Source organism: Nerophis ophidion, linkage group LG05 (assembly GCF_033978795.1).
Source record: "Nerophis ophidion isolate RoL-2023_Sa linkage group LG05, RoL_Noph_v1.0, whole genome shotgun sequence".
NCBI lineage: Eukaryota > Metazoa > Chordata > Actinopteri > Syngnathiformes > Syngnathidae > Nerophis > Nerophis ophidion.
In genome coordinates, this window is record NC_084615.1 from 9,143,593 (window position 1) to 9,159,039 (window position 15,447).

The 15,447-nt window shown below is 38.8% G+C and overlaps 2 protein-coding genes across 5 annotated transcripts in view; both read left to right on the forward strand.

Annotated features, from left to right (window-relative positions):
- dele1 (DAP3 binding cell death enhancer 1) overlaps nt 1–11,137 on the forward strand; it is a 32,922-nt gene extending 21,785 nt beyond the window's left edge. The window contains exons 8-13 of one of the 2 annotated variants that reach the window (XR_009806730.1): nt 1,002–1,144; nt 4,116–4,271; nt 4,537–4,615; nt 7,341–7,433; nt 8,850–9,003; nt 9,075–9,219. Coding sequence is in view for 1 of the 2 variants with exons in the window: in XM_061899893.1 (XP_061755877.1) it covers nt 1,002–1,144; nt 4,116–4,271; nt 7,341–7,433; nt 8,850–9,003; nt 9,075–9,319 (791 nt within the window). In the remaining variant the exon portion in view is untranslated. Of the gene's footprint in view, nt 1–1,001; nt 1,145–4,115; nt 4,272–4,536; nt 4,616–7,340; nt 7,434–8,849; nt 9,004–9,074 lie in introns of both variants that reach the window. The other variant, XM_061899893.1, reaches the window with a different exon arrangement.
- Nucleotides 11,138–11,265: 128 nt separating this feature from the next.
- The window catches only part of LOC133552604 (amyloid beta precursor protein binding family B member 2), a 179,389-nt gene continuing 175,207 nt past the window's right edge, over nt 11,266–15,447 (forward strand). The window contains exons 1-2 of one of the 3 annotated variants that reach the window (XM_061899890.1): nt 11,266–11,520; nt 14,453–14,683. The gene's annotated coding sequence lies outside the window, so the exon portion shown is untranslated. Of the gene's footprint in view, nt 11,521–14,292; nt 14,684–15,447 lie in introns of those variants that run through there. The other 2 variants (XM_061899891.1, XM_061899892.1) reach the window with 2 other exon arrangements.

Here is a 15,447-nt window from a genome sequence, read left to right on the forward strand (position 1 = left end):
GTGTTGGATCCATTATGGATTGAACTTTCACAGTATCATGTTAGACCCGCTCGACATCCATTGCTTTCCTCCTCTCTAAGGTTCTCATAGTCATCATTGTCACCGACGTCCCACTGGGTGTGAGTTTTCCTTGCCCTTATGTGGGCCTACCGAGGATATCGTAGTGGTTTGTGCAGCCCTTTGAGACACTAGTGATTTAGGGCTATATAAGTAAACATTGATTGATTGATTGAAATGTCAACATGTATCTCTTATGTGTGACTGCCATCTACTGGTCACACTTGTCATTTCACCATGTACCAAATAAAATAGCTTTGAGGTCAGTAAGCACAACAAAAAATGATTCCGTACATTAGGCGCACAGGGTTATAAGGTGTACTGTCGAGTTTTTAAAAAATGAAAGGATTTTAAGTGCGCCTTATAGTCCGAAAAATACAGTAAGTACAGATCAGCCGGCAAAGTGGCTGACAAAGTACGCTTAGCTAAGTAGACACAATTAAGTCAAAATATTGGAAAAAACATCAATTACATTGATTTCCATTTCAAATTTTTCACTTTGATATCAACAGAGCGTCCCTAAAGTCTGACCAAAAATATGATTTACAAAGGTTCTATTGTTTACATTGTAATTTTATGTCCTTTTGCGGGAGCATTTTTACATCACTCAAAAGAACTTTGCGCCATGAGCCGGAGGGAACGTAGATGTCAACAACATTGCACAGGCAGAAAGTAAAATGTAAGCTAAAACAACACAACGGGAAATACTGTACATGTTATACGTTGCGTGCGTCCCTGCAAGTCTTTCTGGAAACAGGTTTTGTTGCCAAGTAGAATTTCAAATACATGTGGTTGTGTTCAACAGTTCAGAGAGCATGAGCCGAACAGGTGCTTTCCACCTCATCACACAATCAGCATTTAACATTGGGAGTGTCTTGGTCTTTTCAGGTTGAAACACAACTCAACAAACCAGTTTTCATTTGTCTCATCTCCGGTCGATGCAGGTCTGGAGAGAGCAAAGAGCGAGAGTTACGAAGAAGCATTTGTCTGTTTTGTGGCAGCAGCTCAGCAAGGCTACAGCAAGGCTGAGTTTAATACTGGTGTGTGTTACGAGATGGGCAGAGGAGTCAGCAAGGACAAGGAGAAGGTGAGGACCATCCTGTTTTCTTGTGTTCCATCATGATCTGCCATATTTCCTTGAATTGCCGCCGGGTATATAGTATGCGCCTGCCTAGAGTTACTGCCGGGTCAAACTCGTTTCACAAAATAATTAGCGCATGCTTAGCATTACGGCCGGCTCAGGATTAACGCCGGGTCAAATTCGTTTCGCAAAATATTGTTTTTATTAGCGCATGTCTAGAATTTCCGCCGGGTCAATCTCGTTTCGCCAAATAATTTGCATATGCCTAGAATTTTGGCCGGGTCAAACTCGTCACGTCACGAGTGACCAGAGGTGGGTAGAGTAGCCAGAAATTGTACTCAAGTAAGAGTACTGTTACTTTGGAGATTTATTAATCAAGTAAAAGTAAGGAGTAGTCACCCAAATATTTACTTGAGTAAAAGTAAAAAGTATGTTGTGAAAAAACTACTCAAGTACTGAGTAACTGATGAGTAACCTGATTACGGCGACAAATAATGCACAAAAACATAAAAATAGCAATGAGCAAATTCAGAACCAGGAATATCTCTTAAGCAAAGCAACTAAAACAATAATATATTTTAAATAATAGTACATTAAAATAAAAAAAATTAAGGCACATTGAGGCACAATAACTTAACAGCACCACAGGCTCAACAGGCATTCATTGATTGATTGATTGATTGATTGAAACTTTTATTAGTAGATTGCACAGTACAGTACATATTCCGTACAATTGACCACTAAATGGTAACACCCTAATAAGTTTTTCAACGTTAATCAATTACTTAATAAATGACCAAGTCGAGGTGATCTACCTCATATATACATATACATACACACACATATCATATATACACACACATATCATATATATATATATATATATATATATATATATATATATATAGATGTATATATATATATGTACATATATATATATATATATATATATATATATATATATATATATATATACAGTATATAATTTATATTTATTTATTTTGCCATTTTTGTTGACATGTTAAAGGTGTTTTAATGAATATACATGCATGTTTAACATATAGATTCCTATCTGTCATTAAGACAAGAATATAAGTTGGTGTATTACCTGATTCTGATGACTTGCATTAATTGGAATCAGACAGTATAGTGCTGATAACGTCCACTTTTTCAAATGGAGGAGAAAAAAAGTTCCTCTTTTCTGTCTAATACCACATGAAAGTATTTGGTTTTTGGCATCTTATTTGTCCAGCTTCCATATTCGTTTTTATACACTTTACAAGAAATACATTGGCAGCAAACTCCGTAGCTTGCTAGCTTGTTTGCTCTGGCTTTCGGAGACTCTTATTTTGTTAGCGCAGGCGTGATGGAGCGGCACTTTTATTGTGAAGACAGGAACTGTGCGATCAGTCTTTAGGCTTTTGACGGGAAGTACGGTTGAAATAAAAAGTGTCTTTATTCCTTTACACTTTTGATTGATTGATTGAAACTTATATTAGTAGATTGCACAGTACAGTACATATTCTGTACAATTGACCACCAAATGGTAACACCCCAATAAGTTTTTCAACTTCTTTAAGTCGGGTCATGTGACCGCCTGGCTCTGTTTGATTGGTCCAACGTCACCAGTGACTGCATGTGATTGGTGAAACGCAGGCATGCACAGATCCTACTTTGAAGCTCTGTCATTAACCAAAACAAACATTAAGAAATCGATAAAAAAAAGTAGCGAGTAGCAAGCTGAATGTAGATAAATGGAGCGGAGTAAAAGTAGCGTTTCTTCTGTATAAATATACTCAAGTAAAAGTATGTTGCATTAAAACTGCTCGTAGAAGTACAATTTATCCCAAAAGTTACTCAAGTAAATGTAACGGAGTAAATGTAGCGCGATACTACCCACCTCTGCGAGTGACACTTCACCTGTCATCATTTTCAAAATGGAGAAGGCTGATTTCAATCATTTGAAATCGTATAAAGGGAAGAAGATTAAGAGCTATTCAGTAGGATTTAAGGTCCAAGCTATTGAATATGCTAAAAAGAACAGTAAGCAGCTACGTTTTATTAATATACCGTAGCTGCGTGTGTCTAATATGAGTCATTAAATGGCTCCCGCCTCCTGGTGGTAGAGGGCGCTAGTGATCCTTCTTGCGACTACTCGGCTGCAGAAGAAGTGACAACGAGCAGCAAGAGTGAGCAGCGATCGTTTATTTTTTGTTCTCGCTTGCACTTTTAACATCTGAAATAAAACAGTTTTCTAAACTGGACTTTCAATCAAAGCTGGTTGTAATAAAGGCAGATCTCCATCGAGACTTTTAAAACTGAAGAAAGATAAGGAAGACTTCTAAAAACAAGTTATCGATGCTTTTGATCAGAAGGAGCTGCGCATAGACTTCATTTATAAGTAGAGGTAAGACTGTAATAACATTTTTTTTATTAAATGTGCTTTTCATGATGGTATCCTTACATCACACTCAATTTTATAAGCGCAGGCCTAAATTTACCGCATGCCATTGGTAAGCGCCGGAGTGAGAAGAGGTTCTAAAATAATTAGCGCATGCTTGCCTTTACCACATTCCTTTGGTAAACGCCGGAGTGAGAAGACGTTTTAAATTAATTAGCGCCCCGGCGGCAATTCAAGGAAATACGGTAAAATTAGAGTGGGATTAACATTTGACACTGATGGAAGGGTAATATTTCAACAGTATGTTTATTATTGCATCTGTATAGCCTCTTACTGAGTTAGGGAGACTAAGTGACATAAGAGGAATGGAATATTTATGATGCAGTACATTTCTACACTAGAGTAAGCACAATAATAAACATGTGGATGAATATTAACTAAATAAGCGTTATTATCTTTGTGTGTTCAAGCACATTAGATTTCACTAATTGGCAGTTTTTGTATGTCATTTGCTCAACTATATTCGCTGTATTTGTTTATTCCCCCATTCTCCTGTGTCCTTTCCCCTCCATGAAGGCGTACCATTACTACTGGCGGGCAGCAGTCGGGGGTCACAAACAGGCTCAGTATCGTTGTGCAAAGCTGCTTCTGACTCGGGAGCACCAAAGTATAGAACAGCTGAACGTCGCCATCAACCTCCTGGAGCAAGCTGCCGCAGCTGACCTGACTAAGGTGGGACTCGTCTACACATCTTGTTGTTTATTCCCACTTTGCTACAATTTTAGTGCATAATTCGACCAATTAGAGCAGGGGTCGGGAACCTTTTTGGCTGAGAGAGCCAAGAAGCCAAATATTTTAAAATGTATTTCCCTAAGAGCCATATAATTTTTTTTTTTCAACACTGAACACAACTAAACACGTGCATTTTTAAGTAAGACCAACATTTCCAGAGTATAATAAGTCTCTTATTCTTTGTAATAACATTGTTATTCTGAAGCTAACTGTGAAGGGGGTGTGGCCTGCGGGCCTGCAGCAAAGCGGGATGTTGCCTGGACCGGCCTCGAAATCAGCGACAGGTGCGTAGACGGTCCACCTGGGCCTTTTTATCTAATCACCTGTCGCTCTGTTATAAGCAGCAGCCAGGAGGAGAGACAGGTTTGGGGCTGGAGCCAGAGCGTGAGTGAGGACGAAAGAGAAAAAGACAATTGCTGTAAAGCAACTGACAGAAAAATAAAATAAAACAATATTGTAACCCTAAAACAGGCTCTTGGTGGTTTGAAGAACCCCCAACCGGGCAAGCCCCACACTAACCAATAATAGATAAATTACTTCTTACCATTAACGCAACTTCTTGAACATAAAAATGCATGAGAATGTTTTATATTTTGAACGTTGTTTTTAACACTGTGATTACAAGTGGAATTATTCATTACTTATCCTGTTAAGCAATTTCAGCTCAGATTCATCCGAGAGCCAGATGCAGTCATCAAAAGAGCCACATCTGGCTCTAGAGCCATAGGTTCCCTACCCCTGAATTAGAGCATGGGTGTCAAACTCTCGCCCGCCGGCCAAATCTGGCCTGCCGTGTAATTTAATTTGGCCCTTGAGGCAATATCAATTTAGCATTAGAGCTGGCCCGCCGGTGTTATACAGCGTCAGTGCGGCTGTAACACAGCATTCACCACTAATACTCATACTTGCCAACCCTCCTAATTTTCCCGGTAGAGTCCCGAAGTTCAGTGCCCCTCCTGAAAATCTCCCAGGGCAACCATTCTCCCGAATTTCTACCGATTTCCACCTGGACAACTATATTGGGAGCGTGCATTTAAGGCACTGCCTTTAGCGTTCTCTACAACCTGTCGTCACGTCCGCTTTTCCTCCATACTAACAGCGTGTCACATAATATTTGTGGCTTTTACACACCCACACACACACACACACACGCACAAGTGAATGCAAGGCATACAGCCATACAGGTCACACTGAGGGTGGCCGTATAAACAACTTTAACACTGTTACAAATATTCGCCACACTGTGAACCCACACCAAACAAGAATGACAAACACATTTCGGGTGAACATCCGCACCGTAACACAACAGAACAAATACCCAGAACCCCTCGCAGCACTAACTCTTCCGGGAAACTTCCAGCAAACTGACCAATAATTAACGTTTTATCCATGCATTTTCTCTTGCTACTTCAAGGCTTGAATGTTTGGTTAATTCATTATTGTTATTTTATTTTCAAATGTATTATTAGCCTGGGGAAAAAATTGATATTTACCTCAGAAGATTGCAAATACAAAAAAAAAGGCATAACATTTTTATTTAAATTTTATTTGATATGCCATTGATGTTTTATTTATTATTATTATTATTATTATTATTATTATTATTTGAAACTGGATTTTGCATGTCATTAAAGTTATATAAGCCTTGCTTGTTCAATATTTAATGCAAAACTTGTTTGGGTCCCTATTAAAAGGTTAATTTGTTCAACCTTGGTCAGCGGCTTTGTTCGGTTTAAAATTTTGGCCCACTCTGTATTTGAGTTCGACATCCCTGAATTAGAGGTTTGAAAATGTGTCATTATAATCTTTGTGTGACATTAAAGGCCTACTGAAATGAGATTTTCTTATTTAAACGGGGATAGCAGGTCCATTCTGTGTGTCATACTTGATCATTTCGCGATATTGCCATATTTTTGCTGAAAGGATTTAGTAGAGAACATCGACGATAAAGCTCGCAACTTTTGGTAGCTAATAAAAAAGCCTTGCCTTTGCCGGAAGTCGCAGACGATGACATCACAAGGGTGAGGGCTCCTCACATCCTCACATTGTTTATAATGTGAGTCTCCAGCAGTAAGAGCTATTCGGACCGAGAAAACGACAATTTCCCCATTAATTGGAGCGAAGATGAAAGATTCGTGGCTGAGGATATTGATAGCGAAGGACTAGAAAAAAAAAAGGCGATTGCAGTGTGAGCGATTCAGATGATATTAGACACATTTACTAGGATAATTCTGGGAAATCCCTTATCTTTCTATTGTGTTGCTAGTGTTTTAGTGAGATTATATAGTACCTGATAGTCGGAGGGGTGTGGATACGGGTGTCTGACGCCAGTCTCTGAGGGAACTAGTCGCGGCAGCAGCAGCAGCACGACAGAAGCTCCGCTGATCTCCGGTAAGAGGCGACTTTTTACCACAATTTTCTCACCGAAACCTGCCGGTTGACATGTGGTCGGGATCCATGTTCGCTTGACCGCTCTGATCCATAGTAAAGCTTCACCTCCAGGAATTTTAAACAAGGATTCACCGTGTGTTTGTGTGGCTAAAGGCTAAAGCTTCCCTCCTCCATCTTTCTACTTTGACTTCTCTATTATTAATTGAACAAATTGCAAAAGATTCAGCAACACAGATGTCCAAATTACTGTGTAATTGCGCGATGAGAAGAGACGACTTTTAGCCGTGTGTGGTGCTGCGCTAATATGTCCCATCCAACTCGAGACGTCACAAACACGCGTCATCATTCCGCAACGTTTTCAACAAGAAACTCGGCGGGAAATTTAAAATTGTAATTTAGTAAACTAAAAAGGCCGTATTGGCATGTGTTGCAATGTTAATATTTTATCATTGATATATAAACTATCAGACTACGTGGTCAGTAGTAGTGGCTCTCAGTAGGCCTTTAATGTTTACTGAAACCAGTAAAAGGGAGAAACAGCTGGTCAAAGGGTGTTATTGTAACATTTGTGTATGCTCAACATCGTACCATGTTAGGTTTGCCTCAATTTCTGTTCAGGCTCAATTGTGCCTGGCTTCTGTGTACGCCCGGGAGCCGGTGAGAGATGGAAGCAAGTCTGTCCACTACCTGCAGATGGCAGCAAAGAGCAGAGTGAGTGTCCTTGGATTTCTATAGCTCTATTGAGGCTTTTTATCAATGACTTCATATGATGTGTGTGTGTGTACACATTTATATATATATATATATATTTATATATATATATATATATATATATATATATATATATATATATATATATATATATATATATATATATATATATATATATATATATATATATATATATATATATATATATATATATATATATATATATATATATATATATATATATATATGTATGTATGTCTTGATTGGATTATCCAGAGAATAGTGCTCAATACCGTGGTAGAACGCAATATGTAGGTGTGGGAAAAATCACAAGACTACTTCACCTCTACAGAAGTGTTTCATGAGGGGTTCCCTCAATCATCAGGAGATTTTAATGGAAGCATTCACATACAATGGTTTGTATAGGGCACAGAGTGGGTGGGTACAGGCAGGCGTAGGGTGTGGTGATTGGCTCATGTGTTACTACCTAGGAGGTGTTTCCATCTGTGGCGGCATGTTGAAATGATTTCACTGCGCTTGTTGAGGGATGACAGATCTGGATGATATATAATAAACAGTTTCTCAACCCAAGATGCAACCTATGCTTAAAAGAGAAACTGTTTATTATATATATCATCCAGATATATATAATATATCGTATATATATATATATATATATATATATATATATATATATATACGACGAGTTGAGTTTATACCAAAAAGTTCTATTTTGGTTTCATCTGACCACATGACATTCTCCCAATCCTCTGCTGTATCATCCATGTATCCATTTTGGTATAAACTCAACTCGTCGTGTTTGGAGGAAGAAGAATACTGAGTTGCATCCCAAGAACACCACACCTACTGTGAAGCATGGAGGTGGAAACATCGTGCTTTGGGGCTGTTTTTCTGCTAAGGGGACAGGACGATTGATCCGTGTTAAGGAAAGAATGAATGGGGCCATGTATCGTGAGATTTTGAGCCAAAACCTCCTTCCATCAGTGAAAGCTTTGAATGCTTGACCAAATACTTATTTTCCACCATAATTTACAAAGGAATTCTTTAAAATTCTTACAATATGAACTCCTGGAAATTTTTTTCACATTCTGTCTCTCACAGTTGAAGTGTACCTATGATGAAAATGACAGACCTCTGTCATCATTTTAAGTGGAAGAACTTGCACAATCGCTGGCTGACTAAATACTTTTGTGCTCCACTGTATGTGTGTATATGTATATATGTATACATGTATACATATGTATTTACATATATATATATATATACATATATATATGTGTTTATGTTATCGCACTGTCCATTTTTGAGAAAATTAAAAGATTTTAAGTGCGTCTTTTAGTCTGAAAATGCGGTAGACATCTTTGAGCCCAGTTTACATTCTTTGCTTGTGTCTAGGATGGCACTGCTCTGCTTCTGTTGGGCCAGTGCTATGAGAGTGGCTTTGGGGTGCAGCAGAACCTGAGAACAGCCATGCACTTGTACAGACAAGCTGCTCAAGCAGGCAACAAGCAAGCTGCTCTCTTAGTGACATCTCCCACTGAGACGGACGGTAAGCGAAAGCATGTCCCGCGTTCGGTTTGGGTGAGTGTGAGACATTGACACTCTCCTCCGTCCCTGCAGTGTTGCGCTCCATCCGATCTTCACCGTGTTTCGCCGAGTCCGACCTCCGCCCCAAGCGGCCGCTCTCCTCTCTGGCCAGCCGTGTGCTCGCGGACGCCGGTCCAACCGTCACCCTTCCTTTCCTGCCTCACTCCTGGAGCACTGGCAACATGGATTGCCCTCCATCGCTGTCCTCCACTCCTCTTCACCTTCATCCCCAAAGCCGAGAGGGAAAACCGTGCCAGTGGATCGTAGGGATTGGATAACTGCCATCTCGGATGGTTGGTTTTGTTCAGATCAGGTTTGCTGGCCTACTTATAAGGATTAAGCTATACTGTCTCGTTTTTACTTAGAGACTATCCTGTGTTGTTGTTGTTTTTTTAAAAAGGGTTATTTTTCTGCTCTAATGCTGTTTTTACATCCGTTTGGTACTTTTATTAGAGCTTAAAATTCACTCTTTTTTGCACTTGCGCTCTAGCTCACAGATCTATATATACAAAAAATGCATGCGCAAAGGCAAAAACTTTTCCTTTCTTTAATATAACCCATGCAGTGGGCGGGTGTAGACATACAAAAAGTGTCTCATGATAATTCACACCGAACAGAGTAAGTTGCGTTCATATGTCAGGTTCAAACAACAAACTATCTATTAAACGAGACAAGAAGCAAGGAATCAAGCATAGACAGAGTTGAATTTTGCTCGTGAGGAGAGACGTATCGGGCTGTACACTCAGTTAGTTTCACCCTACGCTCTAAGGCAGTGGTTCTCAAACTTTTTTCAGTGGTGTACCCCCGTGAACATTTTTTTTAATTCATGTACCCCCTAATCAGAGCAAAGCATTTTTGGTTGAAAAAAAGAGATAAAGAAGTAAAATACAGCAGTATGTCATCACTTTCTGATTTATTAAATTATATAACTGTGCAAAATATTGCTTATTTGTAGTGGTCTTTCTTGAACTATTTGGAAAAAAAGGTATAAAAATAAGTAAAAAACTTGTTGAAAAATAAACAAGTGATTCAATTATAAATAAAGATTTCTACACATAGAAGTAATCATCAACTTAAAGTGCCCTCTTTGGGGATTGTAATAGAGATCCATCTGGATTCATCAACTTCATTCTAAACATTTCTTCACAAAAAAAGGAAAAATTTAACATCAATATTTATGGAACATGTCCATAACAAATCTAGCTATCAACACTGAATATTGCATTGTTGCATTTCTTTTCAACGTTTATGAACTTACATTCATATTTTGTTGAAGTATTATTCAATAAATATATTTATAAAGGATTTTTGAATTGTTGCTATTTTTAGAATATTGTTTTAAAAATCTCAAGTACCCCTTGGCATACTTTCAAGTACCCCCGGGGGTACGCGTACCCCCATTTGAGAACCACTGCTCTAATGTACAGTCCCACGTGCTCCTCTATTTATTCGGGAGTTCCCTCCTTAACCTCACTGAGACTGCTTCTGAAGAGAGGGGTGATGCAAGCAGCCCCAGTAGACACAAAACAAGATTATTCAGAATGGAAAATATGCTGACACTCATGATTTCGCCCTGTTTCTTTTATCTGCATTGAGGTACTCTATGTCCGTCCTCGGCTGTCAGCAGGCTGGGTCTGAAAACAAACCGCTGATACGAGACAACTCGCAATGGAAGATTACACGTTGTGTGCTTTTGCACGGATAGAAAAGTACAACTTCAGCACAATTGATAATAACTACAGCAACGGCCTTTAAGCATAAGAGTTGTGTGATAACATACATAATTATACCGACATCATATTTGTGTATGTAAATGATAATAATGTTTACATACTTATTTTATCCCTGTCTTTGTTCGACAAAGTGTGACGTTTAGGTGCCTTTGGGCTTGTGGGGACATGTCCCTCTCTACATGTGTGGCATTAATCCTGTTTAACAGAGACTACTTTAAACCACTGATGTGGATTACAGCCGGGTACATGCAATGGGATACCTCGTCCAACCATGTATTTGTACATGTGTCAATGTTACATATATGATGCCCTGCAGTTTTTTTGCTACCGTGTGCATATGCACAATAAAAATATACAAAAATACTACTCATGTGGCTGTCTGCTTAGGTTTCCAACTATTTGCTGTACAAGAAAGAGAGAGAGAACCTGTATTGTCTGATAGGTATCAGTACATAAAGGGAACATCGTCAACTAAAAACTGGGTGGGGGATCAAAAACGGTTGGTCTTCAAAACTGAAGGATGCCTCTTTTTTAACTTAAATCAAGGGTCTTTGAATGCATCAGTTATGTGCAATGTGATGCAAAAGTGAAACTTGAACGATAACTTTCTACTGTATGCCGCCACAAAAAAGATTTCTCATACAGTATTTTTAACATTTTTCTATCCTTTTGATGACGTCATCAGTTTTGGGTCAAGCGTGCGAAGTTATCCAGGTGGAAGGAACAATTTAAAACATTCTTACTAGGTAGGTACTTTGACATTCTTAATTGGATTCATGCAGTCTTATTATTGAACTTTAACCAGTTTATTTTATATTCGTAACTATGATGACGTTTTTTTATAACTTACACATTTAAGTGACGGAGAAAGATCTTCAAATGTTACACAATCCCTGTACAAACTTGTGTCAAACTTGTTTCCATGGAGGGCCACATCAGTTATGGTTGTCGTCAGAGGGCCACTTTTAACAATGAGTAATATCTATATATATATATATATATATATATATATATACATATATAGATATACACATATTTATATATATTTGCAGCTTATTTGTTTACATAAGCTGCAAAAAAAATGTAAATGTTACTTTAAAAACTGGCAGCTCGGTCACCACTATTTTACAGTAAACGCAATGTTTGTTTTTTTATAGCATATACTGTAAAAACATGGAATAAATTTAATGGAAAAACAAAACCACCGTTTTAAAAATTCAAGCAACAGAGCTGCCAGTTTTTTTTTGTTGTTTTTTTTTTACTGTAAAATCTTGTTTTAATGTGTTAGTGTCTTTTAAGGTTGATTTTAACGTTAAACTCAAGTCGGCGGGATTAAACCATAAAATCTAGTGTCAATTTTACAGTCTACAATTTGATTGATAATTTACAGTGTTTATCTTTATTTTAACAAAAAATACTTTTGGAATACATAATATATTTTGATTCGGATAATATTGCATTTTAAAAGTGTCAGGTTGAAACACCAAACTATCTATTAAATGAGACAAGAAGCAAGGAATCAAGCAGAGACAGAGTCCTAGTAGACACAATACATGATTATTCAGAATGCAAATGTGCTGACACTTGTGATTTCGCCCTGTCGCAGTTTTATCTGCGTTGAGGTACTCGATGTCCGTCCTGGGCTGTCAGCAGGCAGGGTCTGGAAACAAACTGCTTATACGAGATAACTCACAATGGAAGATTACAAGTTGTGTGCCTTTGCACGGATAGAAAAGTACAACTTCAGCACAATTGATAATAACTATAGCAACGGCCTTTAACCATAAGAGTTGTGTGACAACTCATACATAGTTATTCTAACAAAACGATATGCAATTGCATGCAGTACATGATTTTTTAATGTCAATATAATATTTAGTAAGAAAGCATGTTATTAGCGCATAATATTTCCAGGCCACATAAAATATTGTGGCGGGCCAGATTTGGCCCTCGGGCCTTGAGTTTGACACCAGTGCCGTACAACACCCCCCTTATCCTCCACTCCTGGTGTGTTCAGGTGTACCTAATATTGTGATCTTCAATTATCCCCGCTGCCAGTTTGTTTGTTTTTTACCGTAAAATCTTGTTTTAATGTTTTAGTGTCTTTCTGTATATGGAAAAAAAAAACAGTCCCAAAGTTGATTTTACGGTAAAAAAAAACTCGAAATCTAGTGTCAATTTTACAGTCAACAATTTGATTGATATTTAGGGACCGAATGTCCCTTTGTATTTCTAAGGTTTTATTATTATTATACTGCCGCCTCTTTGAGCTGTAATTTGACCCCCTTAACATGCTTCAAAACTCATCAAATTTAAAACACACATCAGGACGGGCGAAAATTGCAATCTAATAAAAAAATAAAAAAATAAAAAAATTTGCGCTTTAGCGCCCCCTAGGAAAAAACAGACAAAACTGCTTGTAACTTCCGTTAGGAATGTCGTAGAGACATGAAACAAAAACCTCTATGTAGGTCTCACTTAGACCTACATTTCATACGCTGACTTCCTTCAGCAAAAATCAACAGGAAGTTGGCAAAATATGTAGATTTATTCATTAAAGGTAAATTGAGCAAATTGGCTATTTCTGACAATTTATTTAAGTGTGTATCAAACTGGTAGCCCTTCGCATTAATCAGTACCCAAGAAGTAGCTCTTGCTTTCAAAAAGGTTGGTGACCCCTGACCCCCACTATCCTCCACTTCTGGTATGTTCAGATGTACCTAATATTGTGGTCTTCAATTATCCCCGCTGCCAGTTTGTTTGTTTTTTACCGTAAAATCTTGTTTTAATGTTTTAGTGTCTTTCTGTATATGGAAAAAAAAAAAACAGTCCCAAAGTTGATTTTACGGTAAAAAAAAACCCCTCAAAATCTAGTGTCAAATTTACAGTCTACAATTTGATTGATATTTAGGGACCGAATGTCCCTTTGTATTTTAAGGTTTTATTATTATTATACCGCCGCCTCTTTGAGCTGTAATTTGACCCCCTTAACATGCTTCAAAACTCATCAAATTTAAAACACACATCAGGACTGGCGAAAATTGCAATCTAATAAAAAAAAAAAAAAAAAACCTCAAATTTGCGCTTTAGCGCCCCCTAGGAAAAAACAGACAAAACTGCTTGTAACTTCCGTTAGGAATGTCGTAGAGACATGAAACAAAAACCTCTATGTAGGTCTCACTTAGACCTACATTTCATACGCTGACTTCCTTCAGCAAAAATCAACAGGAAGTTGGCAAAATATATAGATTTATTTATTAAAGGTAAATTGAGCACATTGGCTATTTCTGACAATTTATTTAAGTGTGTATCAAACTGGTAGCCCTTCGCATTAATCAGTACCCAAGAAGTAGCTCTTGCTTTCAAAAAGGTTGGTGACCCCTGACCCCCACTATCCTCCACTCCTGGTGTGTCCAGGTGTACCTAATATTGTGATCCTCAATTAGCCCCGCCTACTCCCGGAAGTGACTCAGCACAACGCCCACATAAACTACAATTCCCATACTTCTCCTGTACCATTCGCCGGGATTTTAAATTCTCGGCTGTTTTTATTATTTTTATTTATTTTATATTTTCGGCTCTTTTGATAATGACGGAACCCTCCTCCTCTTCCTCCTCCTCCTTCCATCGTCCTGGGTTGTGATTGGCCGCCCTCCGCGGGGTTGAGGAGCTCCACAGCTCCCGGGACGTCGTGGCGCGGACAGGCCGCGGAGCAGAACAATTATCCGGGGGGGGGCGGACGACGTCGTCGGAGGCGGGCGGTTCCAGCTTAGCGGCTCTTAAAAGACGGTCGGCGGTGGTCGCCTTCAGCTCAGTCGTGTGGTGTCGTGGAAGTGGAAGCCCCCTTCCACCACCTCCACCCCCCGCCTCTCCTCTCCTCTCACCCCCGTGTGGAGGCTGAGCTAAGCGGTGAGTAAATGAGATGCTCCCGGTGGGATGTATGGGTGAATGCCGCTTATTTGACCGTTTACTGCGTCTGTTCACACATTTCGTTACGTAAAAAAAACCCCGACAAAACGTGTTTAATACCGTTTGTCTTCCCTTACTGATGGAGTAATTCGGGTAAAAAAAAAAGAAGAAACTCCACCTATGACGTCATTGACTTTCTCAAGTTGATTTCCTCCCAAAGCTTTGGACTCTCATCTGTTGCGTGTGGAGCATTAATGGTGTCTTGTGGAAATGAGAAATAATAAGTTTAAATATCTTGGAGGATGTACTGTTGCTGTCAATCGATGCTAGGATGTGTTTATCATGTTATTATAGCATGCTGCATCCAATGTGAAGTCACTCAGTGTTATTGCAAATGGTGACTTTACTTGTTGCTCCATCTTTTATGAATGGCGGGGTGGAGAGGAAGCTGAGCCATCCCTGCAAAACTGTTGTGTCATGCACTTCACTTCCTCCCACTAATAACCCCGATTCACTCCCCTGTTGTCCCACTAATTAAGGGGAAAGAGTGTTTTTAAAGGCCTTCTGAAATGAGATCTTATTTAACAGGGATAGCAGGTCCATTCTATGTGTCATACTTGATCATTTTGCGATATTGGCATATTTTTGCTCCAAGGATTTAGTAGAGAACATCGACGATAAAGTTTGCAACTTTTGGTCGCTAATAAAAAAGCCTTGCCTGTACCGGAAGTAGCAGACGATGTGCGCGTGACGTCACTGGTTGT